Here is a 27,145-nt window from a genome sequence, read left to right as displayed (position 1 = left end):
TTCTTATACTGAACTAGCGGTTAGACAGGATGCGTCAGTCTGTGTCTATTAGTATGTAAATTTATGTCAAAGAAAAAAAAAATGTCTTATATTATAGTGAGTTTGTTAATATATAATTTTTGCCGCTAAAAAAAATAGGATTTAATTGATATGCACCGACGGTGTAAAATAATTTTACACTGTCAACCAATACCAACCATGTTTTCCGCCACATCACCCCACTTTACCCCACTTTCTTGATATGACATGACAAAATGATGGTTATTTATTGGACGATGGTGTAAAACTATTTACACCGTCGGTGCATATCAATTAAACTCAAAAAAATAATCAAAGATATTATTAATATTATGAAAAGTTCACACCAAAAATTTTTGTATCTTCTTTATAGATATGTATAGATAATAAATAGGTGTTTTTTTATTACAATTTATTTAATTATGTTTGACAAAAAAAAAAAATACCAGCACGAGAGAAAGACAAAATTTAACAAAACAGCTAGCCATAATCATCATAATCATAAGAATAGAAAGAAAAAAAAAAAATCCTTACCAAAAAAAAAATAAGAATAGAAAATTGGAAAAGCAAATTGGGAATGTCTGATTATACATTTATGATTATAAAGATCCTTTCTTAATTAAGTTATAATAATACAGAGAATATTTGGTCTACATTACTTATTTTGGTAATAACTTTAAAACTTTGGAGTAAATAAAATGAGTGGATGAGATTTGGTGTCAACTGTCAAACCTTGATGTCATTTTATTCTAACCCATATATTATATATTATTGCCGTATCTTTTTAGCAGCCGTAAAATTATGATTTCATAAATTTAAATCTAACGGAAATAAATCTAAACAAGGAGGATATATTGTTGTATATTTGGTGTAAAATTCGAGGCAAAATTATGATAGGAGTATATTCTTTTGTTCTTTGTTCTTTTGTATCTCAAAAAAAATATTGTTGCATATTTTTGGTGTAAAATTCGAGACAAAACTATGATAGGGTGAGATTTTAACTTTTAGATTTTTATATTTTTGTTTAAAAGGACGTTTGATTTGACAATAAAAATTAAAAATATTTTTTATTAAACTAAAATATATGCAGTTAATATTTTTATATTTTTGTTTAAAAGGACGTTTGATTTGACAATAAAAATTAAAAATATTTTTTTATTAAACTAAAATATTTTTTTTATTAAATTAAAGGGGGAGGTTGAGTCAGTTTTTCATAAAAGGTGTGATTGATTTATGTATGTTACAATAAAGCACATTTTGATGATTCTATTATTCATAATTTGTGGGGGTAATGTTCATTGGGTGGCAAAGGAGGCAGTAGGACCATCTGGAGGTATTTTAACAATCTGGAACCCTGACTTATTCAAATTGCTAAATATTTTTTATGGTTACAGCTTTGTGTTGATTGGGAGAGTATGAGGGTGAACATTGTTAATGTGTATTCTCCTTGTAATTTAGCGGGCAAAAGAAAATTATGGGAAGACTTATTGAATCTCATAAGAGGGGATAATAGTGAATGGTGTATTTGTGGTGATTTTAACGCTATTCTTCATTTATCTGAAAGAAAAGGAAGTAGTGTTGCCACAAGAAGGAGTGAGGTTAACTTTTTCAGAGAGTTTGTGGATGACATGAAGCTTATTGATATACCTGTGCTGGGGAAGAAGTTTTCTTGGTTTACCCCATACGGTAAAGCTATGAGCCGTTTAGACAGGTTCTTGTTATCGGAGGGTTTCTTGAAGAAGAATGGTGCTAAGGGGCAATGGATCGGAGACCGTGATATATCTGATCATTGTCCAGTTTGGCTCCTTAGCTTGTTGTGTAATTGGGGCCCTAAACCTTTTAGGGTGATAAACGGTCGGTTAGAATTTCCAGAGTTTAATGATAATAAATAAATTAAAAATAAGCAATGCGACAAAATTGTACCGAATGCTTTAATTAATTGAATTTTTATTGTTGAAATAAAACTGCTTTAACCATACATATGGTTGAATTGAGTTCAACAAAAAACAAGTTATCCTTTCAAGAAAAAAACTAAACTTTGTTTTTTACAAAACTTAATTTGTCAAATATGTAAAAAACTAAATTTAATACGCGTATTGGACAGACGTCACCGTGTCCCACTTCCACTTCCACCCAAGTACTAGTACCTACCACTAATTAACCGATTAACTGAATTTAATCGCTAGTGATGACGTGTGATGATGAGGATTCAGTTTGTTTTGTTCACTATTATCACACCCACATAGGGGTGGACAAGGCCCTTTAAACCAGCCCAGCCCGCACTAACCGAAAATAAAAAAACGAATTGGGTTGGATCTGGACGGTTTAACGGGTTTACGGGTCTGTTTTGCGGTTTCTAGTGAGTTTACACGGTCGGGTCCGGTTCAATAAAATGAAACCACGGATACCCGAACCGAACCGTGTTTACTATTTTATTTTTATTTTTTATTACTAATATGATGACATCCTTTTTAGTCCTTACTTTTTTACGCTTAATATTTTCCAATTCCTTTTGTTTCCTCTCTCACTCTCTCTTTTCTATTGCCAAACCCTAGCCGCCGCCGTGCACTCCTCCTTCTCCTCCGTTTTCTCAACTCTTTCTCAACCGTCCCATCCATCCACTGCCGTCAAACTCAAATTATCTACCATCCTTCTCATCAATTTTTCTTTGTTTGATTTACTGGATTTTGTTGTTTTTATGTTTTCACAAATCTTAACAGTCTTCTTTTTGTTTTTCTATCATCCCTACACAAGAAGTAAGATATAAAACTGCTCATGGTTGAGGAACAAAGAGGCTACATGGTAAATAATATAATCTTTAGATCGACAAATTTCTCTTCAGATCTATATGGTATATAAATTTTTTCAGATCTTACAATATGTCCTTGTTGGATCCATAGATCTGTGAAGTTGTATATTGAGATAGGTAGTGATATATTTATTTTAAACTCTTATAGTTTTTTTGTTTTTATTTTATTTGTTGTATTTTAATCATTAAGCAGCAACATCTCCATGTTTTTTGGTGCTCAAGTTAGGGTTTGTTATTTCAGTTTCTATTTCTCAATTTTGGATTTTTCATGTTACTATTTGACTAATTATTTTGTTAATTTTTTAGTTTGGGTTTGAGGATCTTTAACCTCTGTTTTCATTTTTTCCAGATATGTGATTTAACAACCTACTAAAAAAAATAGATATGTTATTTTGTTTTTGTACTGACTTGTACACTATGTTTGGATGCGAAAGAGATAGGGAAGAGAGAAATAGTGAAGAGAGAAATAAGAGAGAAGAGAGATAGAAGAGAAATTGGATAAAAATTTTATATGGTTTGGATGAATAGAAAAGTGAGAAGAGAGAAATTAATAAAAATGAGAAAATAACAAATTTACCCTTTTTTACAAGAAAATAAACTAGTTGAATGAGGGTATTGTTGTAAAATTATTTATTTCACTACTTGTCACACAAATCTCTCCTAATATGGAGAGATTTATTTTTGGCAGTTACTGACCATTATATTTCTCTCTTTCCTTATTTCTCACCTCTTCCAAACTATAGAAATAATTAATTTCTTTGTTATCTCTCTCTTTCTTAATTCTCTCTTTTGTAAATCTACCTAAACAAACACAGTGGTAGTTCTATTCTTAGAATAACTAGGTAATATTAATAACCTTTTTAGTGAATTAATTGTAATATAATACATGAATTTATGTTTTAATTTAACCTTTTCTTTTCTCCAGGAAACTCTAAGGATTGGAGGTTTGAATGAAGAAAAAAAAAAGTTTAGAGTGAAATTGACAAGTCATGTTGGCATTGAAATAATTCCTTCAAGTGTTTATGGATTTTAAGTGTTGTAATATTTTTTTAATAGTGTTTTGTTTGAATATATAATGTTATTGAATGTATTTTATATAGTTTGTTAATTTAATTGGACCAGAATTAAAATGATACAACAAAAATGAGAAAGAATGACATGCAAAAACAAAACCATCTAAAATTATCCTAAAAATGAGACAAAAAGATCAAAAATTAAAATAAGGCCCAATTTACATAATAAACGAGACAAAACAACCTAATTTAAAATTGAATGTGGCCCATTAAAAAAAATTATTTGGGTCACAAATGGTTCAACCCGTAATAAACCACCCGTTTGACCCGTTATCCGCTGGACCCGAACCCGTTTTACCCGAACCCTAAAATCAGTTCGATATGGGCCAGTAGATATGACCCGTGGATTGGGCCGGTTTGAGGTTTTCGGCCCATACCGACCCAAACCGGCCCGTTGTCCACCCCTACACCCACACACCACACATCATTGATTTTGATTCATTATTATTATACTATCAATCATCGTCTTCTTCTTCTTCTTCTTCTTCGAAGACAAAATATTAGTATTATTATTAATTAATTAATAACTGCCTTAACAACAAAGCAAACAATTATAACAACACCAATGAGTTATTACAATCAACAACAGCCACCCGTCGGAACTCCGCCGCCACAAGGTTTCTCACATTTTCTCTGCATGCAAATTCATTTTGTTTAATTATTCAATTATGAATTTGATTTTTGATTATTAGGTTATCCGCCGGAGGGATACGGAAAGGAAGGATATCCGCCACCGGGATATCCACCACCACCGGGATATCCACCACAAGGATATCCACCGCAAGGATATCCTCCGCCGGGTTATCCACCGCAAGGATATCCACCGCCACCATACCCAGCGCAAGGTTATCCTCCTCAGTACGCTCCTCAATACGCTCAACCACCACCACCTCATCATCATAATAACAACAACAATTCATCGAGCCCTGGTTGCTTAGAAGGCTGGTACGTTACCTTCTCTTTCTCTTTCTCTTTCTCATTGTATTAATTCATTCCAATAATTTGTTTGAATCGTTGAGTCAGATCCGTTCGATTTACCAGTTATTTCCATCGCCATTTCCCGGCAAAACGTGTATTGTACTGTATAATAATAATAATAATAATAATAATAATAATAATAATAATAATAATAATAATAATAATAATGACCAAGACTTCTGCTCTGTATTAATTAACCAATTCTTGTACTATAGTATTATAGAGTGGTACTATTTTCTTTCAAATGTCAAATAACATTACATTATTCAAGTTTTCCCCATATTCTAAAGTAACCTCCATATTCCCATACAAGTTTGACTCCAACCAAATTGAACCTTGATGATCTCAATTGAGCGGTCTTGATTGTCTTCATTTCACTGACTGCATGCAGTCACAAGGTGCTGAGTGCACCCAATCTAGGTATTGTGACTTAGAGGCTTTTGTACTTTCAAACCCGGATCAAATAACCTTTCACAAATGCCTTGTTTGTTTTAATCGGGAGACTTTGGTCAGTTTCAAACCAATTCGAGTCAAACATCCATGAAATTTTGGAGGTTACTTTGCAACTATATTTGTAGAATTCAATAAAAACTAGGAAGACTTTCATAATTATGCATAGAATATGCATCGACACATTTTAGGAAAAAGGATTGGTTGGCTAATTATTATAGTTGAAGTCGGGTCTTTATGCATGCCTTGCACCAAATGAAAAGCATCATTGGACATGTCCCAAAAAGATGGGCGTCCCCAAAACCATATATGAACCTGTATATGGAGGGAGGGACTCCAAGGAATGATAAACCTGTATTCAATTTGACCAATACTATTCAAGCAAACAACAAAGGATAAGTTAGTATGGTGAATGGATTAGGAAATTACAGTCTAGTGTCAGCGCTCACTTCCAAAAGGATTTGTCGTGATCATGAAAAGCTTAAATTACAACTGAAATATCAGAAAAGCGAGATTGATGAACATAAAATTGAATTGGGAAAGCGTAAAGCACATGATGTAAGTGAAAGAGATAAGTTGGCAGAAGATTGAAGAATGCCCTTTTTATAATTTGTTTTCAAATCTCATCTCATTTTGATGAGAAAACTTTCCAATATTTCGAGTGGCATGATGGGTAAGGAGTTTTTGTTTTGGTGGTTAATTTCCTCATCTCAGTTCACCATTTTTTTTTAAATACTACATTTAAAACATATATTAAATAAACAAAGTCCAATACTTATGATTCACATCAAAACAAATGTGTTTAACTGTTTATAGACAGAGTTACTAACAATTTTTTGCTGCTTTATATGACTGATACATATTTTTAACAGATGATACTGGTTTGTTTATGTTTGTATACTGATGCAGTTGTGCTGCTCTCTGCTGTTGCTGTCTATTGGATGCCTGCTTCTAAGAAGAGTTTACTCTGCACAGATTGAATTGAAGTGTATTTAGCATTGAGCTCAATGAAAATTGTTTCTAGTTTCTTTCATGTGTTGCCCCTTGTTGACCGTTTCTTTTTATAAATAAGTAACATGAACTATTGCTTCTCAAGGACAACTTTGCCAAATTCATAGGGCTTTGTATAGTTAACAAGTTAAATCCGTAGTTCTTTAATCTCCTGCTCTCTACCACCTTGTGAAAGCAGAAAGCCAATGAAATAAAACATTAAAATGGGTTCAATTGCAGCAATTTACGACACATCTTTGTAATTGTCGGGAGCCTAGTTTGTAGTTAAAAAATTGCATTAGTCTGTCTTGGTCTTGGCATGGTAGGAGTTTGTGCTTGTTTCTTGCAACCGACTTTCAATGTATGGACTAATGCTATATATACCTTTAAAAGGCTCCCAACAAATAATGGTGGTTGTCCGGTTAAAAGGACTATCACAACGAGTTATACATCCAGAATTAAATAGTAGTTTTTCCAATTATTAACATAAACCAAACTAAGAAAGGCAAGATGGAGTATTGAGCCAAGATGTATAAAAATTTGGTTAGTATGAAGCTTTGCTTTGGGTGGGAAAAATATTTCTGAATATGTGGAGTAGTGAATTTTTATATTGCAATGAATTTGACAAAATTACGGCGAGTCATAAATATCTTTTTCTTCCTTCAAATGAAAAATGATTTATGTTCCGTAAGTGTAATTAAATTGATAATTATTAATGAAATGATCGGAGTTTGAACCTTGAATTTTCTATTCTTCTGAATTTGCGCAGACGTACTCATTAGGCTACTCGATAAAAAAAATATATTGAAGTAAAGACATGTGAAATAATAAACATGTTTATTAGTAAAATAAAATATAAATTGTTTTTTAGTAAAAAAAAAGAATATAAATTTATTTTTCTATAAATAATAATGATAATTTTAGTAAAAAAAATAAAAATTATAATAACATCATTTTATGGTAAATTGTTGTATTAAAAAATTGGCAAAAAATAAATAAAAAAATGAAGAAGTTGCGCGAAAATGTGTAACAACAGTACAGTACAGTACAGTACAGGTTGTCAAATCGTGGCGTAGTCTCTCGCCTTTGTTGTTGAAGACGTTACAATACAATACAGCGCTTGTGTTGTGCTTCGACGGTATCATCATCATCGATTCTTTCAATTGTTTTGGGTTTAGGGTTTTCCAATTCCACCAACCAAACCCTTCAGGTTACTCCACTTCTTAATTATACATCTCTCTCTATGCGAATCATGATAATAATTATTTAGCTTTAAACCCAATTTCTAATTTATTTTTTATTTAATTTAATTTCCAGAATGGCTGAGGGTATTAGTGATGAATCATTGTTGACTCGTATCCGACAACTCGAACAAGGTATGTATGTATGCACATTTCTTTAATTTTGCTTTCAAGTACTCGTATTTTATGAATATTATTCAAATTTTGGAGTATATGATTTTTAGAGCGTGATGAATTGCGCAAAGATATCGAACAACTATGCATGCAACAAGCTGGTCCTGGTTATCTTGCTGTCGCTACCCGAATGCATTTTCAAAGGTATCTATTTTCTATCAGGAAATCTATGTACAATTGAGTATTTGTTGTATCAAGCACACCAAAAATGTACTGATTGTGTTTAATTCATGCCCAATTAGGACAGCTGGACTGGAGCAGGAGATTGAGAGCCTGAAAAATAAGTTGGCTGTGTGCACTAGAGATACTCTAAATCTACAGGAGGAGCTTTCTGAGGCTTACAGAATTAAAGTCAGTAGTAATTAAGCTTTTTGTTTTTGCTGTTTTAAATAAATAATAATTCCTTCTGTTTTGTTTATTTTCTTATTGTACTGTATGTATACAGGGTCAACTGGCAGATTTACACAACGCCGAGGTTTCAAAGGTATCTTCTCTCCTTTCTGTTTTGTTTATTATGGGAACAATTCATAATCCAACATATAAATTGATTAAGTGCAAGTGCTAGAGTTTGTTAAAAGAATTAACATTTTTTGGATCATTACTTGTGAGGTTTATATTCTTGATATGTGCTTTGACATTATTATACATGATTAAATCACATTCTTTAAATTCATGTGTCAAGAATATGGAAGCCGAGAAGCAGGTTAAATTTTTCCAGGGCTGTGTAGCTGCTGCGTTTGCTGAAAGAGATCATGCAATAATTGAGGTGATGATACTTGTTGCTTTTCACTAAAACAATATTTTCCTTACTATACTATGTACTTCTTAGTTCTTAGTTTAATGGTGGTTGATATTCTGAAGTCTAAATATTTTTCATGAACTAACAGGCTGAAAAGGCCAAGGAAAAAGAGGAGGCGATGTCACAACAAATAGACGGCTTCCTCAAAAGGTATTCCCAATCTTTCCATCATATAAGTTCATATTTATCAACTGAATACCCAAGAAATATGTAAGATAAGGGTAGATGACTTGGGAGGTACCAGAAAAAATCTTGTTTTTGCTTCATCTATTTAGACGCTGATGCCATGATACATTTGTTGCCTTTTTTATATTTGGTGCAAAGAAACTATGAGACAAAAATATGAAGATCGGCCCAATAATTAAAACAACTGTCTATTGCCAATTGAAGATGTGTTTGACCTTTTTTTTCAAATAATATCCCATTTGAAATGCATAATTAATCATACATGGCCAATTGGCAATGCTTTGCTGTGTTTCCATACTCCGTTTTACATTTGTTTCTGTTAGAATCGATTTCCGAAATATCAACAGCTGTGTTTGTGCTCCACTTTTTTATATGAAGGACCATGCAAACTCAATTAGAGAATTTGATACCTTTTTGCATGGTAACTTATTAAACATGGTTGTGACTTATGTGCATATTTTAGTAATGTTTATACCATGTTGCATTTTTTTTCTTTCCATTACACGTGGACATGTTTTTCTTAGAAAAGTCTTTTGATTTCACTTGCAATCAATCTCCAACACAGGGTAGAAGAACTCGCCTCAGATTGTCTTAAGCAAAAGGAATTTAATGATGCTATGCAGAGTGATCAAGCAATGTATATAGAGCAAAATGAAAAATTTAAGAAGGTAGTGTTCTCACCTTCTCCCCCGTCTCCTACTCTATTTATCCCATTTAATTTCCTTTGTTGTACAATTCAGAGCTTATCAAACAGTTTCTTAGGATACAGGAAAGTAATAATCTAAAAGCCGCATTGTTCTACACATTTCTTATCAATTTCTTCGTTATGCATTAGATAACAAAGTATATGTTACAACTATTCATGGATTTGAGTATACATGATATGACTTGTTTCTTACTGGTCAGTAATGCTTTTTTAAAACATTATGAAAAAACTTGTTTTTGTTTTTGAACTGAAAGTTTCCAAATATTAATTACTTCATTTCAAACCCACTTAGCCAAAATAAAGTTTACAAAATCAAGACAATCTAAAAGATGCAAATGCTCACCTAGACACACTTTACATGCTAATAAAAGTATTTGTATTTAGGCATGTTTATGATATTTGTTCTCACTTTATGGTGCTCACAAAATTTTACAGGTTATTGATAAATTCTTTCAGATCAGGCAATGTTCCCAGAAAGAATTTGAAGATACAAGTTGGGATGTTAAATGTACAAGTCTTTTGGATGACTCTGAGGAGTTATGGAGTTTCAATGATGCTTCCACCTCTAAATATATTGTAAGATTTCAGAATCCTGATACTGTTTCCGTGATAATTAGACAAGGTGTTCCTTATTCTGGTTACTCAGTTTGGTGGCCGGTAAAATACCTGCTAAATTTCTTTACAGCCAAGTTTGATTTGGCATCTTAACTGTTGTAATGGCAGATCACTGCCATACGTACTTGGGAAATTATTGTGTTGAGATTCTTTGTTCTGTTTTATGTACATATTTTGAATAACAATTTCTCAGACAGAGTGCATTAGAAGAGCAGCTGGACAAAGTAAACAATTCTGTGGACTTTCTTCAAAGTAAACTTAGGGTGGTACGCTTTTAGACTTGTAGTTTACCTCTGCTGTTGACTCATCTCATTGCTACCTTGTTAACCTTACTTTTCAACCATTAGTTATTCTTTTTGCATTTTGGATGCTTTAGGGCTTGGAAATTGAAAATCATCTGAAGAAGAGAGTCAGTTCAATGGAACAAAAGCAAGTGAGTGTTCATATAACGTTGAAAAGTAAAAGGTCACTTTAATCCATTTACAAATTCTGATTTCTGATGACTCATTTGCAGATTTATATGAACAAAGTGATTGAGAACGGCATAGCAGATTTAAAACATCATCATTTTCAGTATAGGGATTGTATTATGAATTTACTTAGTGATGGGGATTCCACTATTAAATCCATAATCAATGTGATTGATGAAAGAGTCAGGAGGTTCGATCAGGATATTGAGCCAACTTTGGTCTCTCAAAGAGACACAGAAGTAGAAGAGAATGAATGTGGGGATGCACACATAAGCCTGCAAGATAAAACTGTTTCACAGTCCAAGGTTTGAAACTGCTCACTAGTACTGCATTTCTTTCTCAATGGAACATCTCATGTTGTTAATAGCAAATAGGACACTTATGTTATAGTGATTGGTGGCTTATGGATCTATAATTAATAGTGCGTAGTGTAGTAGAAGAATATGATATATTTTAATATTATTCAAAATTACAATAACTTGCTTATCTTGAAGATGTACACAATTGAGAATTGAAAATATTATTGAGTTATGAATAAATACATAGAAATTGAAAAGAAGAGAAGTATAGGAAAAAAGGAACTAAAAGAACATCACAGGAAAATGTGTTTTTTCTTGGGCCATCCTAATTGTTTTCAGCCTGGATTGAGCCTGCTACTTTGACCTGGAGCCAGCCCAATCACCTATCTTCAAGTGAAATTCGTCCAGCCGGATGATGAAGAATGCAACGAGTTTTCCCTATGATATAAAAAAAAAACTTTGTAGTCGTGTTCACACTATTGATCAATACATTTGACTAGTTTAAGAGGACTTATCTTTTTTTTTTTTTTTTTTTTTTTTTTTATAAAAATTTTAGATAAGTTAATCTTGTTGGCATAACAATGGCATTAATTATTCTTAATAGAAAGTGTTGTGATAACTCTTAGCTGCAATTAAATGTCCCAACTTGGTCTAGATGAGTCGGCTTTATTTCACTGATAATCTGTTTGCTAGATACAATGCTTGGAAGTCATTAAGTTTTTCTGTTACTCCTTACAGGGTACTTGTCTTGGCTCACTAGCAGTAAAAGCTGATGGACAAGGTGATTCATCTGATGCTTTAGCAATGGCATTGCAAGAAAAGGTAGTTAACCATCAGGCACATTATTTTAATGTGTCCATGTATTTAGTTTTCGCTTTTCCTCTTAGGTTTTTTACTGATCAAAATATATTTTGCATCTGATTTATGACAATCTAGCTTTCTTGTTTCCTACCGTGCATTATGTTTCAGGTTGATGCATTAATGCTGTTATCGCAGCAAGAAGAAAGACATCTATTGGAGAGAAATGTGAATTCAGCCCTTCAAACAAAGACTGAAGAACTTCAAAGGAACTTGTTACAGGTAATTGTCTGTCATATCTTTGCTTCAGACACCTGGAACATTTAGATGCTAGTAGCTTTGTGATGGTTAGAGTTTAGAAAGTTGCTTATGGTCGCGTTATGTATACTATACTATACAGGTCCGAGACGAAAATTAGTTGTATGTTTGCAATATCTAAGTTTGTGGTTATTTTGTTCTTTTATTTTCATTTGCAATTTTTGTATTCGTATCCTTCAGAAAATGAAGCTTTACTAAGAGTCCTCTTCAAAATATCCAAAGCAGTTTTATGTGCCTCTGATTTGTGGATTAGGGGAACTATATTTTAAAGCCACATGTACAAGGGTTTTGATATTATCCAATGCTCGGAAATAGTATTTTAATCTGAGAGTTGTGTTTTACTACAGGTTACTAATGAAAAGGTGAAAGCTCTAATGGAATTGGCACAATTAAAGCAGGAACATCAATTACTTTTGGAGTATGATTACTTTTCTAAAGATGGTTACAAATTCAATATTTTTGTATACTAGATATTTTTACTATGTTCTGTGATTTTGTAGCTAATTGTTGCTAAGCATCTAAATCTATTCTTATCGATAAATATATCCATAGAAAAAGGTAAAATTTTATACTAACATTCTTTGTGTAGTTTTAAAAGATAAAATTGCTTACAGGCAATGACCTAGCTAGTGGTAATATTATCGCATAAATTATTCGTACCATAAAGATTTGACACGTTGGCGGTTAATTGCACTCTTTCCTCCAAGTTAGGCACCGATTAGTGACTACATAATCCACACAAGAAGAACTGAACTCTACGGTGTGGGAAAAGTGTTCTAGTTTGGTTAAAAAATAACACAAAAGTACCTGTATCCTGAAAGTGCGAAGCTCAAAGTTTTTATTTATTTATTGTTGTATAAAATCTTAAGCATGTCTAATTGCCAACACCACCACTTTTCCCTTCAGGCACTATGTCGGCATTTCTTTTTTAAATTAGTGTATTGCTTGTTAAACAAAGTAACATGATACCTTTATGCAGTAAGTGAGAATATACATTTTTTCTTCCTGTAATCTTATGTTTGGATGCTTGATTATTGATCAAAAGTTAGCTTCATTTCATTTTTCTAATTAACTTTCACTGCTTTCAAACACCATTGAAAAATAAAATATTTCATCTCTTAATGCATGTGCAGAAAATTAGACCATGAGACTAAACAAGGAGTTGACACTGGAGAAAGAAAGCTTGTTATTCGTGAAAGAGACGGAACTTTAAAAAACTTGCTGAAGAAATCATATTTGAAACGGTGGATAGGCCCGGTGGATGTTAGTGGAAAAGAAGTTGACAGCAATATAAATAATGAAGGGAATTTCTACAACCAGAGATCCAGCAGTGTGGATTTTGCGAGGCATGTGTTAATTTTTGGAGTCTGCTCTGCTTTTATTATATCAATGGATGACTTTGGCTGGATAGTTTAAGCTATGCCAGATCTATTTGACCTGTTTGAGGATACCTCTTTGACAAACCATGTTTCTTTTCAGCCTTCTGTTTGTTTATATAGTTTTCTTATCATTTATCAGAATGAAGATTGAAAATGCAACTCTTAAAGAAAGCATGGACAGCATGGAGCATTTAACTTCATCAATTCATAGACTTCGCCTTTCACTTTGGAAGGTATCATACTATTTTGTTCCAAAATTACAATTTTTTGTATTTTAAAGAGTTGGGGAAAGTGGGAGGCCTCCTGATGGTAGGATTCCATGTTTTTGGAGTTACAAAAAAAATTGTTCAAAATCAGCTTCTTGCATGGAACATTGGAAATAACATGGAATCATATCATCTTTTAAATTTTGAAACTTGAAAAAAAAATTACATGATTTTATGCTTGATATGGTTTTAGGTCAAGGAGTCTGTGACTTCTGAAGGTACAGTTTCCAGTGTTTTAGAAGTCCTTAATGGTGTTATCAATGAGGCAAAACTTTTAAGAACTGCTCTTGGCAGCTCCTTACCAATCAGTTGGTCAATTGAGACAGAAGTTGGTTACATTGGAGATCGTGAGGGCGTAGACACAGTCCATCAGGAACGCGACGAAGAGAAGATAGACACCATTTCTGCTGCTGGGCTCGAAATGGTAGAGCTTTTGATTTTTGCTGCTCAGTTGTTGAGGGACATGTAAACCACTATGGTTCCTGGTTTAGAAGTTCTATGAAGAGTTGTTCCTTATTGTGGTTACTGGTGCGATATTCCCTTTAATGATTTATTTGATGGTTTGTATTTATGGATTTTCTTTTAAGCCTGGCAGTAATCAGGCAGGGTGATGATGTCAAATTCAAAGGGAGGGTGAGATAGCTTTATTGAATTTGTCTAGGAGAGAAAATGAAATTGCGCCATACGATCATATTTTTATGTGTGTGGTCTTGTAAATTGATAACCCTCGACGCATGAGTTAAATACCGCAACACACAACTATGATATTCTTTAGTTTTAGTGGTGAGGGATTAAGGTAGTAAGCATGAGGTATTAGGTTCAATCTTCAGCTCCATTGTAAACAAAAAAGACAAATAAACAATCAGCATTAGAAAATGTTATGATAGAGAATTTATTGTCGTGCCCCTCATACATTCTCACGTGCCTTGCAAAATTACCAAAATAATCTTTGATTGCATCTTAGCTTGCAAACAGATTTCACATCTTAATTAGCGAACGACAAAATTATTTTTGCATCCTTCAACAATTGAATTTGTCACGCCCCTCAGATAAAAGTGTTTTACATAATACACATTTGCTACATAAAAGCAAACCCTTTACACATAGTGTTAAGAATATAGATAATTAGTTAATCAACTAGAGTTAGTTGATGTGTTACTAAGTTGGTTAGGTGGTTAGAAAGTTAGTTAGGGAGTTAGTTACTCCAAATAGTCCTATAAATAAACTACTCCATTGTACATTTTAATCATTCTTTTATCAATCTATATTCATTCAATATGAATTTCTATGAGTATCTTCCTCATGAATACTCTTATGCACTCTATCTTGCCGACATCTATGATCTTTATCCCTTCGATTCCATGATTTCTAACATGGTATCAGAGCCTATCCTAGATCCATTTGTTGTTTGTTGTGGAGACCTCCCATATTTGGGCCACCCGTTGTTGTTGATCCCGCGTTCCAGCTTGTTCAGTTCTGGACGTGAGGGGGTGTGTTAGAAGTCCCACATTGGCTAGAGATATGGCATAGATAGCCTTTATAAGTGTAGTGCAAACCTCAACTCTCAAGCTAGCTTTTGTGGTTGAGTATATGCCTTTCAAATTCTAATATGGTATCAGAGCGATACCCAAGGGATGAAGATGAAGATTGCGCTTCCGCTGACGATTCTGAAAGTTGTGAAAAAGATGAATCCGATGATGTTGCAATTCTCAGCACTTCTACTCAAGATCTGGAATTTTCAACTTCGCAAGATTCAATCCTTTTTGGCAGCTTCGCAAGTCCAATCATTCCCGTTTCTATTCCTTCTATTACACCAGATTCTGATGGATTCTCCATCAAGATTGGGGAGATACCTTGTTTTCTTGGTGATTCTTGTTGCAGCAATGTCAGTTTCATGATCACTGCTTCAAAAGAAGACAAGCATTCGAAGGATTTTGAAACTGAGTTTGTACTTTCTGCAGTCAGCCAGAAATCGCAGAATCAATCAAGTGTTCAAGTGTTCTCTTCTCCGATCAAGTTCAAGCGTCAACACGGCGGCAACGTCCGATTCTCGCAAGATCGCGATCAGACCAGCAAGAAAGGTGAGTTGCTTTCTGATTTGCCATTACGTTTGTCAAAGATCATCACTTTCTTTTCTTATCATCGTGACCTATGCATCATAGTTTTTGATCCCGGCGGAACAAACTTGTTTCGATCCTCTCTGTTTACGTCGACTGTGTTTGCAACGACGTTTTATCTCCTTTTCCTTGCGCTGATCTTTTCACTCCACCATCATTCTCTCAATTCATCGCACTTTGTTTTTGATCCTGGTGGCAATCAATTAATCTCTGTTTTGTTGAACTACTGATATTGTTCTGCCAGTAGTCGATACTTGATATAATGCACTATGGCATATTGAAAGTTTTATCAGTGTAATGACATGGTTTGGAAGATATTTTTGGTTATGATGAAAACTTGGTTACAAAGTGTGGAGAGTATCTAGTAGTGAATTGTTGTCTTCTTTGGATAGACTAGGGATTTGATAAAATTTCTTACTGTCATGTTTTGGAACTCATGGTTTGAGGTCTTGTTTAACAAAATGCTTTTCTGATTTCATGTGAGTCTGCTCATCTATGTTTGGACTTTGTTTTCCAAACTCATACTAAGAATTCTCTTACTATGAGTTTGAGGGAGGCTATTACATATCTAGTTGGTCATGTTCTCTGAATTTTGATCTCAAAGATGTGTAATTCCAATGAATTCAGTATTGATTTCTGCAATTGATATAATGGAGTTGAGTTGATTTACTTACTGCAAGTTCTTTTGCAATGGATATGAGTTGATTTCCCACTTGAGATTTGATTGATACCACATGATGCTAGATATATTTTTTGTGCTACATATGAAGAAGCATGTGTATGCTATAAAAGTGAAGCATCACTCCTTATTCCTGGATTTGCTGGCCAAAACCAGTTTCTTATTACACAGTGGAAGTAAAATTTTCTTATTGTTTGGAGCTTATGGTTATATACATTGATCTGACATCATTGGCAAAGGATATGGCCATATAGGACCATGAAGATTCCTTACAACCAAAATCAGAGTTGGGCTGGTAGCATAGCAATGGTTTGAGAACTTGTAAATTTTGGTTGCTGCAGTGGCATAAGTTGTTTCAGATTTCTTTCAAATTTAGTGTGCTTGAGCACTGTTGGATTACTTCTAGCCTCTATCAATGATAGTTAAGCATGAGGGTTCTAGCAATTTTGTTTACTACAATCTTGTTGTGCTAGTGAATGTCTTGGATTTGCTTGTTTCCAATTCTCCCTTTGGACCTTCTCATCATGGTTGCTGTTAAACTTTTGGAGGTTCAGAATATGGAAGGTGATATGAAGATAGTTGTGCAGATTTTATGTTGCTTGCTTGGAGTCTACGGTTTGAAGGAATGCATTACAAGCCAAAAATTCAATGTTTTGTTTCTTTGTTTGGTTTTAGCTTTGTAATTCAAACTCAAATTGGTAAATTTCCCAATGTTGAGTTTGAGGGAGGCTGTTAAGAATATAGATAATTAGTTAATCAACTAGAGTTAGTTGATGTGTTACTAAGTTGGTTAGGTGGTTAGAAAGTTAGTTAGGGAGTTAGTTACTCCAAATAGTCCTATAAATAAACTACTTCATTGTACATTTTAATCATTCTTTTATCAATCTATATTCATTCAATATGAATTTCTATGAGTATCTTCCTCATGAATACTCTTATGCACTCTATCTTGCCGACATCTATGATCTTTATCCCTTCGATTCCATGATTTCTAACACATAGTTCACATGTTAACTTGTGAACGGTTCTGTTATGGCATGCAGAGAAAATTAACAAAATAACTGGAAAGATAAAGAAATTGAATAGAAATATTTTTATTAATTACAACTAAAAGTAAAATTACAATGAGATATATTTGTTTTAACTTAAAATACTCAACCATAAAATATTAGACAGAAAAATTAAATCAAAATTAACAAAAACAATGACGAGAAAAATGAATCCACAATTGCCACTGTGAGGGCTAGGGAAAACTCCATTTGTGTTGCAGATGTTTCGATTAGTCGCAACTTTTCCAATTTTAATGGCCCCAAAAATTACCTTGTTCATTACACTTTCAATCATCATCATCAAAGACCACTTGACTATGAAGAGGGTTCAAATATTTTACCACCGCCAGGTTCTCAATTTAGCTTACGAACACTGTTCCCATGATAAGTTGTGAATAGTATTTATTTTTTTCCGAATTTTACGAGATCTATTTACAGATTTTTTATTTTTAGTGACAGTTTTGTCTGTCACAATAAGTCAAATTTCTTGTATTTACATAAGTATACCGGAAATTTTAAAGGTGTTTCGGTAAGAAATAATGAACCGGATTACTTTGAAAAAGTGTTCCATTAGAGGCGGAAACAAGATCTATTTACAAATTTTCTACTTTTAGTGACAGGTTTGTATGTCACTATAGGTCAAATTTATTTATTTATTTATTTATTTATTTATTTTGACATAAACAAACTTAGTGCATTTCATTCATAATTGTAACTTCAATATAAGGTGGACAATAATAAAAAATTTGGTGACTAGCATTAAAACGAGCCGCTTGAGCTAGGTCATGAGCTACTCGATTAACTTGTCTCTTCACATAACTGACGTTACAGTTTTCTTTCAACAAAAGTAACTACAAAGCTTAAGAATACTGCCAAATTCAGTATTATATGCTCTTTTTATTAAGGCAATGCACAACATGCAAGCAATCTGTTTCTATTTGAATAAGGCTTGTCTACATACTGTTCAACCATGTCAAGCATTCTAATAGACCAATAGCTTTAGCTTCAGCTTCATATATTTCTGGTTTTCCTTCAAAACATTTCGCGAAAGCTTTCACAAATCTTCCATTTTCATCACGAATACATGCTCCAACGCAATAGATATTCCGTTTAGTGTAGCACGCAGCGTCGATATTGCATTTGAGTGATCCTCTCGGTGGTTTACTCCATGATAACAGGTCTGGTGTTGTTTCTGTTCGTGTGCGAGCATAACAGGGCACCGTGCTTGCTTCCAATCCTGCAAATTCGTTCCAGCATTTTTGATTTCGTCGCCACCACAAGGACCATAAAACCATAGCCACTGTTGACATGCTATTATTATCAAGTTCATCTATCATATTGAACATCATAGACACAAAACTTATAGCATGAGTGTTGTGCTTAGTCATTGCTTGCCAACAGTCAGTTTCCTGCCACACTTCTTGTGATGCCATACAACCTATAAAACAGTGCCATTCATTCTCATCATAGTCACCACAACATGGACTTTAGGCTCACATTGCACTCCTTTGCTGAGCAATCTGGTACGAACCGGAAGACAACCTCGAAGGACCCTCCAAAGAAAGATTTTAACTTTGTTTGGAACCATTAATTTCCAAAGCTTGTTCCAATTTCCTTCTACTTTGAGATGGTTATTGTCAATCACCACTTCCACAAGATGGTAATATGCAGACCGGACAGAGTAATTGCCATTGTGACAACACTTCCATATCGGTACGTCATCATTTTGCATCAATTTGAGAGGAATCTTGGTAATTTCCAGCACATCCCTTGGGCAGAAAATTTGTTGAATTAAATCATTGTTCCAGCTGCCAGTAACATTGTCTATAAGATCAGCTACCTTCATGTCTGCATTATTGGCTGTCATCACAGTAGTAACAAAAGAGTTCTCTATGTTTCTAAGCCAAGGCTGCCTCCACACATTAATGTTAAACTCAAATAATAAAGAGTAAAATTATTCTAACAAAAAAAGTAAAGGATAATTGTTGGTGTAGGAACAAAAAAATTCTCTCTCGGTGGTTTAATCTCTGATCCAGCCTTTTAAACATTGCTATGAAGTAAATAACTGAGATTTAAAAACCAGGCAAAGCATGCATCGATTGTTTTCAATAAGTTTGATGATAAATAAATTAAAACAACCTCTTAAAACCTCAACTTTGGGTTGGCCATAGTCAACGTACATGATAATTAAATAGAAACATAAATACTTGTTTTTCTGGTTTAGCCAACCAAGACTAATATAAATACTACTGCATAGCACATATTTTATACCAGGAAACCTAGCTATGTTGGAGTACTTGGCAACGAAACTAGAGTGTTGGTATGAAGCAATGCCTGAAAAACGTCCACTACAATGTCATCAGGCTTTGTCAGTTGTCTAGTCTTGACATTGTAACAAAAAATTATATTTGTAACGCCTACAAATGATTTTCGGTTTTCTGGTGGGTCGGTAAGTGCTATAAAGAAAATTTGGTCGTTGATCCAGAAACGAAACATCAAACCCATGATTGTAATATTAATATCAAAATCCAGTTCGTGGCCGCATGTAGCTCCATAATCAAAAGGTCCCATCTCATGATAAAGAGTCCATTTTCCTAAATCCAAATCCAAAGCATAGATATGATATGTTCTACTAATAATACCTTTAACCAAAACAATGCAAGAAAGACGGTCTCCCATCCATAAAAAAACCCCAAAAGGTGCAACATCCACTCGTGGAGGTGGTAGTGGATACTCTCTTATAATAATTTCCCTGTCAACATCCATCACAGTCACTCCATCCCTTGTTATCCAATAAACATCATTTTCTCCATTATAAACTGGTTCCCAAAAAAAAACACACTCAAGGATAGCTTCTTTTCTAGCTATCTCTTTCCATGTGTTATCAACTCCAATTGTTAGGACGTAGAAAACATACCAGTTGACCCCCGAAACATTTAGGACATCTGTTACAAACAACTTGAATTTGGCAGTGCGAGGAACGCGTGCAATAGTAGATCGAACACAAATGAGCCGTCTTGAATTAGTGGGTAGAGTTGGAATTCTAAAGCAGCACTTAAGGATGGGGTTTACTACAAAAGTTAGTGTAGCCAAAGTAGAAAGCAATAATAACCCATGACAAGTAGCCATTACATGTCCCATTCTGGAAGGTATTCCCAAAGCAATCCTTTCAGGTTTTCCATTGACATGATCTTGAATATTTAAGAAATAAGAATTTGTTGTTGAGTTGTACTTAAAAATGTAAAAACCAGGTGGTTTAAGAGGTAGGTAGGCTGAAATAGCAGCAGCCCAAAATTTGGAGACATACCTTGCAGAGTTAAGCAGACACTTAAGAGGAAGCAAAGTAAGGATATCAAGCATCAAGTCTTGAGAGAGCTCTGAGAACAGAATAAAACTCTTATTACTATTTGAGCATTGCCGAATATTCATTGCATGATCATCATCAGAGTGATAGCAGTTGTTTATAGATTTAAATCTCTTCTGCCTCATAATTACTCTATCCATTATATTGTCTTGCTTCAATCAATCACTGCAGGCATATATTATAGAGCTGAAATGTCATCATCATCATCATCATCATCATCATCATCATCATCATAATTCATAAGGTTCAATTCAAACAAATAATTGCAGTTAGGAACCAAATGGATAATTTCAAATTCATTTCATATCTAATTAACTATCAGTCACACTAAATTAAAGAGTAAGAGTACGGTGCAGAAAACAACAACATATGAGAGAGAGAGAGAGAGAGAGAGAGAGAGAGAGAGAGAGAGAGACAGAATAGTTTCAAAGAAGGCTAAAGCAGAAGAAGCATCATCAACAGAACAGTTGGATTTGAATTTGGAACAACCCAAAAAGTTAAATAAAATAAAAAATATATTTTTTTAAATAGAAAAGAAGCCATAATAAAAAAAAGATAAAATTTTGATTGAGAAATCAATCTCTGAATACCTGGTAAATAGAACCTTGGCACAATTTCCTTCCAGTGTTTTAGAAGAGGGTTCAAATATTTTACCACCGTCAAGTTCGCAATTTTAACTTACGAACACCACCGTTCGTTCCCATGCTAACTAAGTTGTGAAGAGTATTTTTCCAAATTTTAGGTTTTTACACCTTCAAATGTGAGGGGGTAAAATAGAAAATACAGGGGGCGCGAAAAATAAAATATGATTGTAATATAAGTTGTTGGGCTTAACGAGGAGAGAGAGAGAGAGAGAGAGAGAGAGAGGAAGAGTCCATAAAGTTGGTGTTGCGCGGCATATCGGAGAAGAAGAAGAAGAAGAAGAAGAGGACGATGGAGGGAAGCGAAGAAGATCATCCATGGCAGTCTTACAACACTGTCTACACAACCGCCAAAGCAGGTTTTCTTCTTTTTTCTTTCTTTGTGTTTTTTATTATTCTTTGAAAAATCTATGCTATTCTTTCTGTTTCGTAAGAATAATTGTCCAGTGGGAGGGATATCATATTTGATACTTTGTGTTATAATGGATAGGAATGGAGGGGGTTGACAAGGATAAAGTGCAAAGGGTAGTTTACGAAATGAGTAAAGGATCCAAATATTTTCAGAATGAGGAACGCAAAGAGGCTTTCATCAAACACAAAATCGACAACATGAGACTTCAATTTGCAAACCTTACCCAAGCTGATTTATCCCATTACCAGAAGGTATATATATATATATATATATATATATATATATATATATATATATATATATATGAATATCCTTAACTTGGTTGTTTTCAGTTATTTTCTACTTTATGGTTTTTAAAATGTTTTTGGTTAATTTACTGTATTAGTTTTTTCCAATGCTAGGTTGCTGATAGAAGGATTCTTGAGCTGGAAGCGTCGCGTGACCTTTCAAGGATTTGGTTACATGTAGATATGGATGCTTTCTATGCAGCAGTTGAGACTTTAAGTAATCCTACCTTAAAGGGAAAGCCAATGGCTGTCGGTAGCATGTCTATGATATCTACCGCCAATTATGAGGTTTAGTATGTCAATATGTTATAAGGCCAGGAAATTGAAGAATTAATCTGCTCGGATTCTATTGTACCATGGAATTTATGATCCTCTTTTCGTTTTTATATAGGCCAGGAAATTTGGGGTTCGTTCTGCCATGCCTGGGTTCATTGCACGGAAGCTATGTCCAGAGTTAATCTTTGTCCCAGTAGATTTCAACAAGTATAATCATTACAGTGATTTGACCAGAAAAGGTATTCTTTGTATTGTGGCTTTTCCTTTAATTACGGATGGTAGCTTAATATGCACTTGTCTGTTAGTTTTTCAGAGGTATGATCCCAATTTCATTGCTGGTAGCCTGGATGAAGCATACCTTGATATAACTGAAGTTTGCAGAGAAAGGAATGTCAAAAGTGAAGAAGTAAGTTGGTGTCAGATTAAAATTGCAACGGAAGACCTTCAAATGTATTAAACCTCTTCTTTTTTTCTAAACTTGGAATTTGTAGATTGCTCAAGAAATCAGAGCCAGTGTTTATGAAGAGACCGGTCTCACATGTAGTGCTGGAGTGGCACCAAATCGCTTACTTGCTAAGGTTCTGTATGATATTTGCCTAACATATTTCCCATAGCAAAATTATAAACCAATTGTAGTGGAATCTAGTTTTAAAGCATATTGCCATTCTTGTAACATTAAGTCCATGACCATGTGCATTACTTCTTCTGTGCTTGCCACAGGATTGTTTTTTTCCTTTTTAAATGAAATGCATTGAGATTGAGGGAGGATACTGTACCTGCACATTAATCAGGAAGGCAATATCTTCATGATTTTCTGTTTTGCAAATTGTTTTCATTCTGTTCTGAAGTTGTGCTACTTGCTTATCTCTTCAATTCTCTCTTAACATCTCCTGATAATGCCAGTTGCCTTTTATTTAATTTTTTAGCCAAAACTTTTACCTTTATATCTCAACTAACAGTTGTCCAATTTTGATATCTTTTTGCTAAAACATATAGGTTTATATTAGATTATACTAAAAGGGGTGATTGGGTGCTAGCTTTGTGTTAAAACATATAGGTTTATATATTTGCATTTGTTTTTTTCCATTGTTCGTGGTTTCTACTTTTAATATCATGAACGAGTCTCATGCTTCAATACTACTTCTTTCGAGTGCTTCTTAATCTGTATAAACTCAAAATAGTAGTGATGTATGCTATGGTGATTGTTTGATCACCTGGGGAAATTTCATACTATGAATTTATATAATTGACATTGTACTCTCCTATAGGTTTGCTCAGACATAAACAAGCCAAATGGACAGTATGTTTTACCAAATGACCGCTTGGCTGTTATGACTTTCATATCCTCCCTTCCTATCAGAAAGGTATGTTTGAGTTAGTTATATTCTAATTTCATATCAGTTATTATGGTATTCTAATTCAGAATGATTGGTTTTGTTCCTAGTTGCGACAGTGACTTTCTTATGTTTATGTCTTTGAAAGAGGTGCTTTTCTGATTAAAAACGTTTGATAGTGTTGACAGATTGGGGGCATTGGTAAGGTCACTGAACAAATTTTGAAGGAAGTTTTTGGAATAAACACATGTGAGCAGATGCTGGATAAGAGTAGCTATCTGTGTGCTCTTTTTTCTCAGTCAACAGCAGGTTAGCTATCTGTTTAAGTATTTCCTTTTTCATTAACATTTACATTTTACATGGCCAGGGCCAGCTCGACTAAAGTTCATACCGTTTTTTGAACATTTTTTTATCTTTTTGATCTAATGTCTATTTTGAAAATTCTTATCTTTGACTTTCTAGTTTTTAAAACCATTATTTGGCATATTTGCAAGTTTAACATCATATTAAGTTTACTAACAATAATTATGAATTCTAATCATATTATCCATTCTAGATTAATCATGTAAAATCCTTTATTAACATGTGGCATTTTATCAATTTGTTGCAGATTTTTTTTACTCTGTGGGTTTAGGTTTGGGAAAGACAGATTCCCCCCAAGTAAGATTTCGGAAAAGTATCAGCAATGAGAGGACGTTTTCTGTCACTGAGGACGAAGTGCTGTTGCATAAAAAATTGGGTATATGTCTTGTCAATTATTGTTTATCTTTCAGGGAATTTCGATAGATTTCAAATTTTTAACATTGTTTTCATAATTGTAGTTCATCAGTTTGAACTTAGAGCTACTTAAGTTGAAACTCAGTTGTCTCAGATTCACATGCATGGCTTTGACTAAGTTTAGCTTGTGACTATGGTGACACGCTGAGTTTCTGAATTAAATAAGTGTTTAGTTATATTAAATTTATCATCAACAAATGAGCCACTCAAGGATTGTGATTGCAGCGGAGCTTGCTGAAATGCTATCCACAGACATGCAAAAAGAGGGTCTGCAAGGGCGAACATTGACTCTTAAACTGAAAACTGCTTCTTTTGAGGTATTAGTGATGTCTCAACTCTTCTTTTCTTCATAGTTTTCTGATTATGATAAGGTCAATTCTCTGTCTTGGGTTCTCACTTCTGTGGATAAAGCTTCACTAAAATAATAAGTTATGATTTGTTATAGTCCCTTTGGGGATATGTTATGGTCACCCTGCATTTTACCATCATACTATATTTCTTTTGCAAGGGCTAATAAATGCACAATCTACAGGTTCGAAATAGAGCCGTGACTTTACAAAACTACATCAACTCTAGTGAGGATATTTTGAAGCATGCATCAAAATTGCTGAAAGCTGAACTTCCGGTTTCAGTAAGATTAATGGGTATATGTTTCTGTTAAATTGTTTTAAGATGGTGCTCAAGGCCAATATAAGCGGGTGCTCACTGCTTATAGATATAGTGCACAAGAAATTTTACACGAATTCCTTGTCTAAGTCAGTGCATAACATTTTTTTTATCTTCCTCTCTTAGGCCTTAGAGTATCTCAGTTTAATGGAGAAAAGTTTGGTGCTACACCTGATCCTAGACAGAAGACTATTACCAATTTCATTACTTCAGGAGGCGCCAATAGGAAAAATAGTTCTTTTTCAGATGTTGCGGATCATGACTTTGTCAGTGATACAGAAACTGATGTTTCCATTGACGGTAGGCACACAGATCAGCTTGATGGCAGAGATCCTTTTGATGGTAATCATTCATTAGATGTAAATTACCAAAGCTGCACTCTCTGGAAAAATGATGGTGCAGAGAAGGTATATCTACCTTTCTCTACTCTTATCTTTCTAAGTAGCTGACACACATTGATATACATCAATTTCAGCAATGAATAATTGTTTTGGCTGATTGAGGAGCATGTCTGTGTTTCTCCACTAATTTGTATGCTGTCTGCTGTATTTACCAGGTGCAAACTTCTGACAATGATGACCCAAGTTCTACTCACAGTGGATTTACAGAGGTTCTGGGATCAACTTCTTTCCAGGGACAGTTCGAGGGCAAAAATGTGAATAATGAGTTTAATCTCCTGGAGGATGATAAACTTAATTCTTCTTGTCAGGAATCGATAATGTTGTGGTTGGATGACTATAAATGTTCACTCTGTGGAACAGAACTTCCTCCAAGTTTTGTCGAGGAAAGATTAGAGCATTCTGATTTCCATTTTGCTGAAAAGCTTCAAAAGGAAGAATCTAGTATTCATCCAGCATCCACTCCAATTCAAAGGTAAAATATTTACTTCTTGCCATTTGTTGTGCTTTTTAATATTGCAACAAAGTATATAGAGCGCGACTTAACATTTCTGTTTAAGGTATTAATCTATGTTCTTCCAGTCAGGATCAGAAGCACAGAATCAATAGACAAAGCAAATCCAAGAAGCAAAAGTTGTCGCATAAGGAGGGCAGGTATACGCCCATTGATCAGTTTTTTGTTAGAGAGTAATCAAAGCTTGAAGTTATTGTAATGTTATGTATGCAGTTCTGTACAGAATAAACTCAGTATATGGCAGTTATTATTGTATAATAATTTGTATGTTCTTTTCTCATGTGATATGTTATTATATACGATACGATTTCTAAGTTACTACTTACTAGGATCAACCTAGTAGCAAGTGATTGGGTAGGTTAAAACTTAAAACTGCATTACATTCATTGTACACAAGAAAACATGTATAATATTTCAATAAGTATATATTATATTCTTGTATAAGATAATATTCGTGGGTTATATATAGACCCCGAATTTTGAGATTTTTCAATATATGTGCAAACATAAAATTTCATTGAATTCTCACCTGAATGGATTCACAGACACATTATATCTATTGAGATAGAAGATTCTTCAAAAAAAAAAAAAAGACTGAAAAACAATTTATTGATTTCAATGGTTATTTTACAATTTTTGTGGGTTATAGGCTACGAATTTTGACATTTTTCAACTTTTCCGTAAAATAATAAAATTTATTTGATTTCTCGCCTAAATGAAACCACAAACACACTATGTGATGGGATAGAAGTTTCTTCAAAAAAAAATGGGCTCAAAATGTTTTTATGCATTTCCATAGTTTTCTTAAAATATTCGTGGGTTATAGACTACAAATTTTTATATTATTCAATATATTTGAAAAAATAAAATTTCATTGAATTTTCACTTAAATGGATCCATAGATAGACATACTATATGTGCTGGGATAGATAATTCTTTAAAAAGGGGCTCGGAATACAATTTATTCATTTCAACATTTTTTTTTCAATTTTTGAGAAAACTACGAATTATGTGATTTTTCCAATCTCGGTGAAAAAATAAGATTTGTTTGATTACTCATCT

General features: G+C 33.8%; 5 protein-coding genes across 13 annotated transcripts; 3 read left to right on the top strand and 2 right to left on the bottom strand.

Annotated features, from left to right (window-relative positions):
* The first annotated feature begins 2,491 nt into the window (after window positions 1–2,491).
* LOC123909805 (cysteine-rich and transmembrane domain-containing protein WIH2-like) lies at window positions 2,492–6,561 on the top strand. 3 transcript variants are annotated; one of them, XM_045960716.1, is made up of 4 exons: window positions 2,492–2,820; window positions 3,753–4,517; window positions 4,593–4,845; window positions 6,238–6,561. In XM_045960716.1, the coding sequence occupies exons 2-4, from the start codon at window positions 4,466–4,468 to the stop codon at window positions 6,281–6,283; spliced, it is 351 nt and encodes a 116-aa protein (XP_045816672.1). In that variant the 5' UTR covers window positions 2,492–2,820; window positions 3,753–4,465; the 3' UTR covers window positions 6,284–6,561. The 3 variants fall into 3 exon arrangements, with proteins under 3 accessions (XP_045816672.1, XP_045816673.1, XP_045816671.1); XM_045960717.1 differs by having other exon boundaries at window positions 2,492–2,869; XM_045960715.1 differs by having other exon boundaries at window positions 2,492–2,944.
* A 740-nt stretch (window positions 6,562–7,301) lies between these two features.
* Window positions 7,302–14,481, top strand: LOC123908125 (cingulin). Of its 3 annotated transcripts, none has more exons than XM_045958663.1 (18): window positions 7,302–7,528; window positions 7,636–7,694; window positions 7,784–7,877; window positions 7,976–8,084; window positions 8,179–8,217; window positions 8,416–8,499; window positions 8,621–8,682; window positions 9,284–9,386; window positions 9,860–10,000; window positions 10,237–10,305; window positions 10,416–10,472; window positions 10,554–10,814; window positions 11,547–11,630; window positions 11,778–11,888; window positions 12,272–12,342; window positions 13,058–13,270; window positions 13,443–13,536; window positions 13,763–14,481. In XM_045958663.1, the coding sequence occupies exons 2-18, from the start codon at window positions 7,637–7,639 to the stop codon at window positions 14,036–14,038; spliced, it is 1,926 nt and encodes a 641-aa protein (XP_045814619.1). In that variant the 5' UTR covers window positions 7,302–7,528; window position 7,636; the 3' UTR covers window positions 14,039–14,481. The 3 variants fall into 3 exon arrangements, with proteins under 3 accessions (XP_045814619.1, XP_045814621.1, XP_045814620.1); XM_045958665.1 differs by having other exon boundaries at window positions 7,334–7,528; window positions 7,981–8,084; XM_045958664.1 differs by having other exon boundaries at window positions 7,334–7,528; window positions 9,881–10,000.
* Window positions 14,482–18,332: 3,851 nt separating this feature from the next.
* On the bottom strand, window positions 18,333–21,496 carry LOC123908160. 2 transcript variants are annotated; one of them, XM_045958705.1, is made up of 2 exons: window positions 21,369–21,496; window positions 18,333–20,943 (listed from the first exon to the last, which is right to left on the bottom strand). In XM_045958705.1, the coding sequence occupies exon 2, from the start codon at window positions 20,916–20,918 to the stop codon at window positions 19,698–19,700; it is 1,221 nt and encodes a 406-aa protein (XP_045814661.1). In that variant the 5' UTR covers window positions 20,919–20,943; window positions 21,369–21,496; the 3' UTR covers window positions 18,333–19,697. The 2 variants fall into 2 exon arrangements, with proteins under 2 accessions (XP_045814661.1, XP_045814660.1); XM_045958704.1 differs by having other exon boundaries at window positions 18,333–20,964; window positions 21,369–21,478.
* Window positions 18,368–19,281, bottom strand: LOC123905427. Its single transcript, XM_045955022.1, has 2 exons — window positions 18,957–19,281; window positions 18,368–18,852 (listed from the first exon to the last, which is right to left on the bottom strand). Exons 1-2 carry the CDS (start codon window positions 19,279–19,281, stop codon window positions 18,368–18,370), a joined length of 810 nt encoding a protein of 269 aa, XP_045810978.1.
* Window positions 21,497–21,645: 149 nt separating the features above from the next.
* On the top strand, window positions 21,646–26,545 carry LOC123908158 (DNA polymerase kappa). 4 transcript variants are annotated; one of them, XM_045958702.1, is made up of 14 exons: window positions 21,646–21,778; window positions 21,910–22,082; window positions 22,233–22,406; window positions 22,510–22,633; window positions 22,700–22,800; window positions 22,886–22,972; window positions 23,663–23,758; window positions 23,917–24,037; window positions 24,339–24,467; window positions 24,731–24,822; window positions 25,038–25,149; window positions 25,298–25,578; window positions 25,728–26,044; window positions 26,156–26,545. In XM_045958702.1, the coding sequence occupies exons 1-14, from the start codon at window positions 21,712–21,714 to the stop codon at window positions 26,280–26,282; spliced, it is 2,001 nt and encodes a 666-aa protein (XP_045814658.1). In that variant the 5' UTR covers window positions 21,646–21,711; the 3' UTR covers window positions 26,283–26,545. The 4 variants fall into 4 exon arrangements, with proteins under 4 accessions (XP_045814658.1, XP_045814659.1, XP_045814656.1 ...); XM_045958703.1 differs by having other exon boundaries at window positions 26,152–26,545; XM_045958700.1 differs by having other exon boundaries at window positions 22,510–22,800.
* Window positions 26,546–27,145: the final 600 nt, after the last annotated feature.

Source organism: Trifolium pratense, linkage group LG2 (genome assembly GCF_020283565.1).
Source record: "Trifolium pratense cultivar HEN17-A07 linkage group LG2, ARS_RC_1.1, whole genome shotgun sequence".
Classification (NCBI taxonomy): domain Eukaryota; kingdom Viridiplantae; phylum Streptophyta; class Magnoliopsida; order Fabales; family Fabaceae; genus Trifolium; species Trifolium pratense.
The sequence above is the reverse complement of the archived record's forward strand: the minus strand, read 5'-3'. Positions and strand labels throughout refer to the sequence as shown.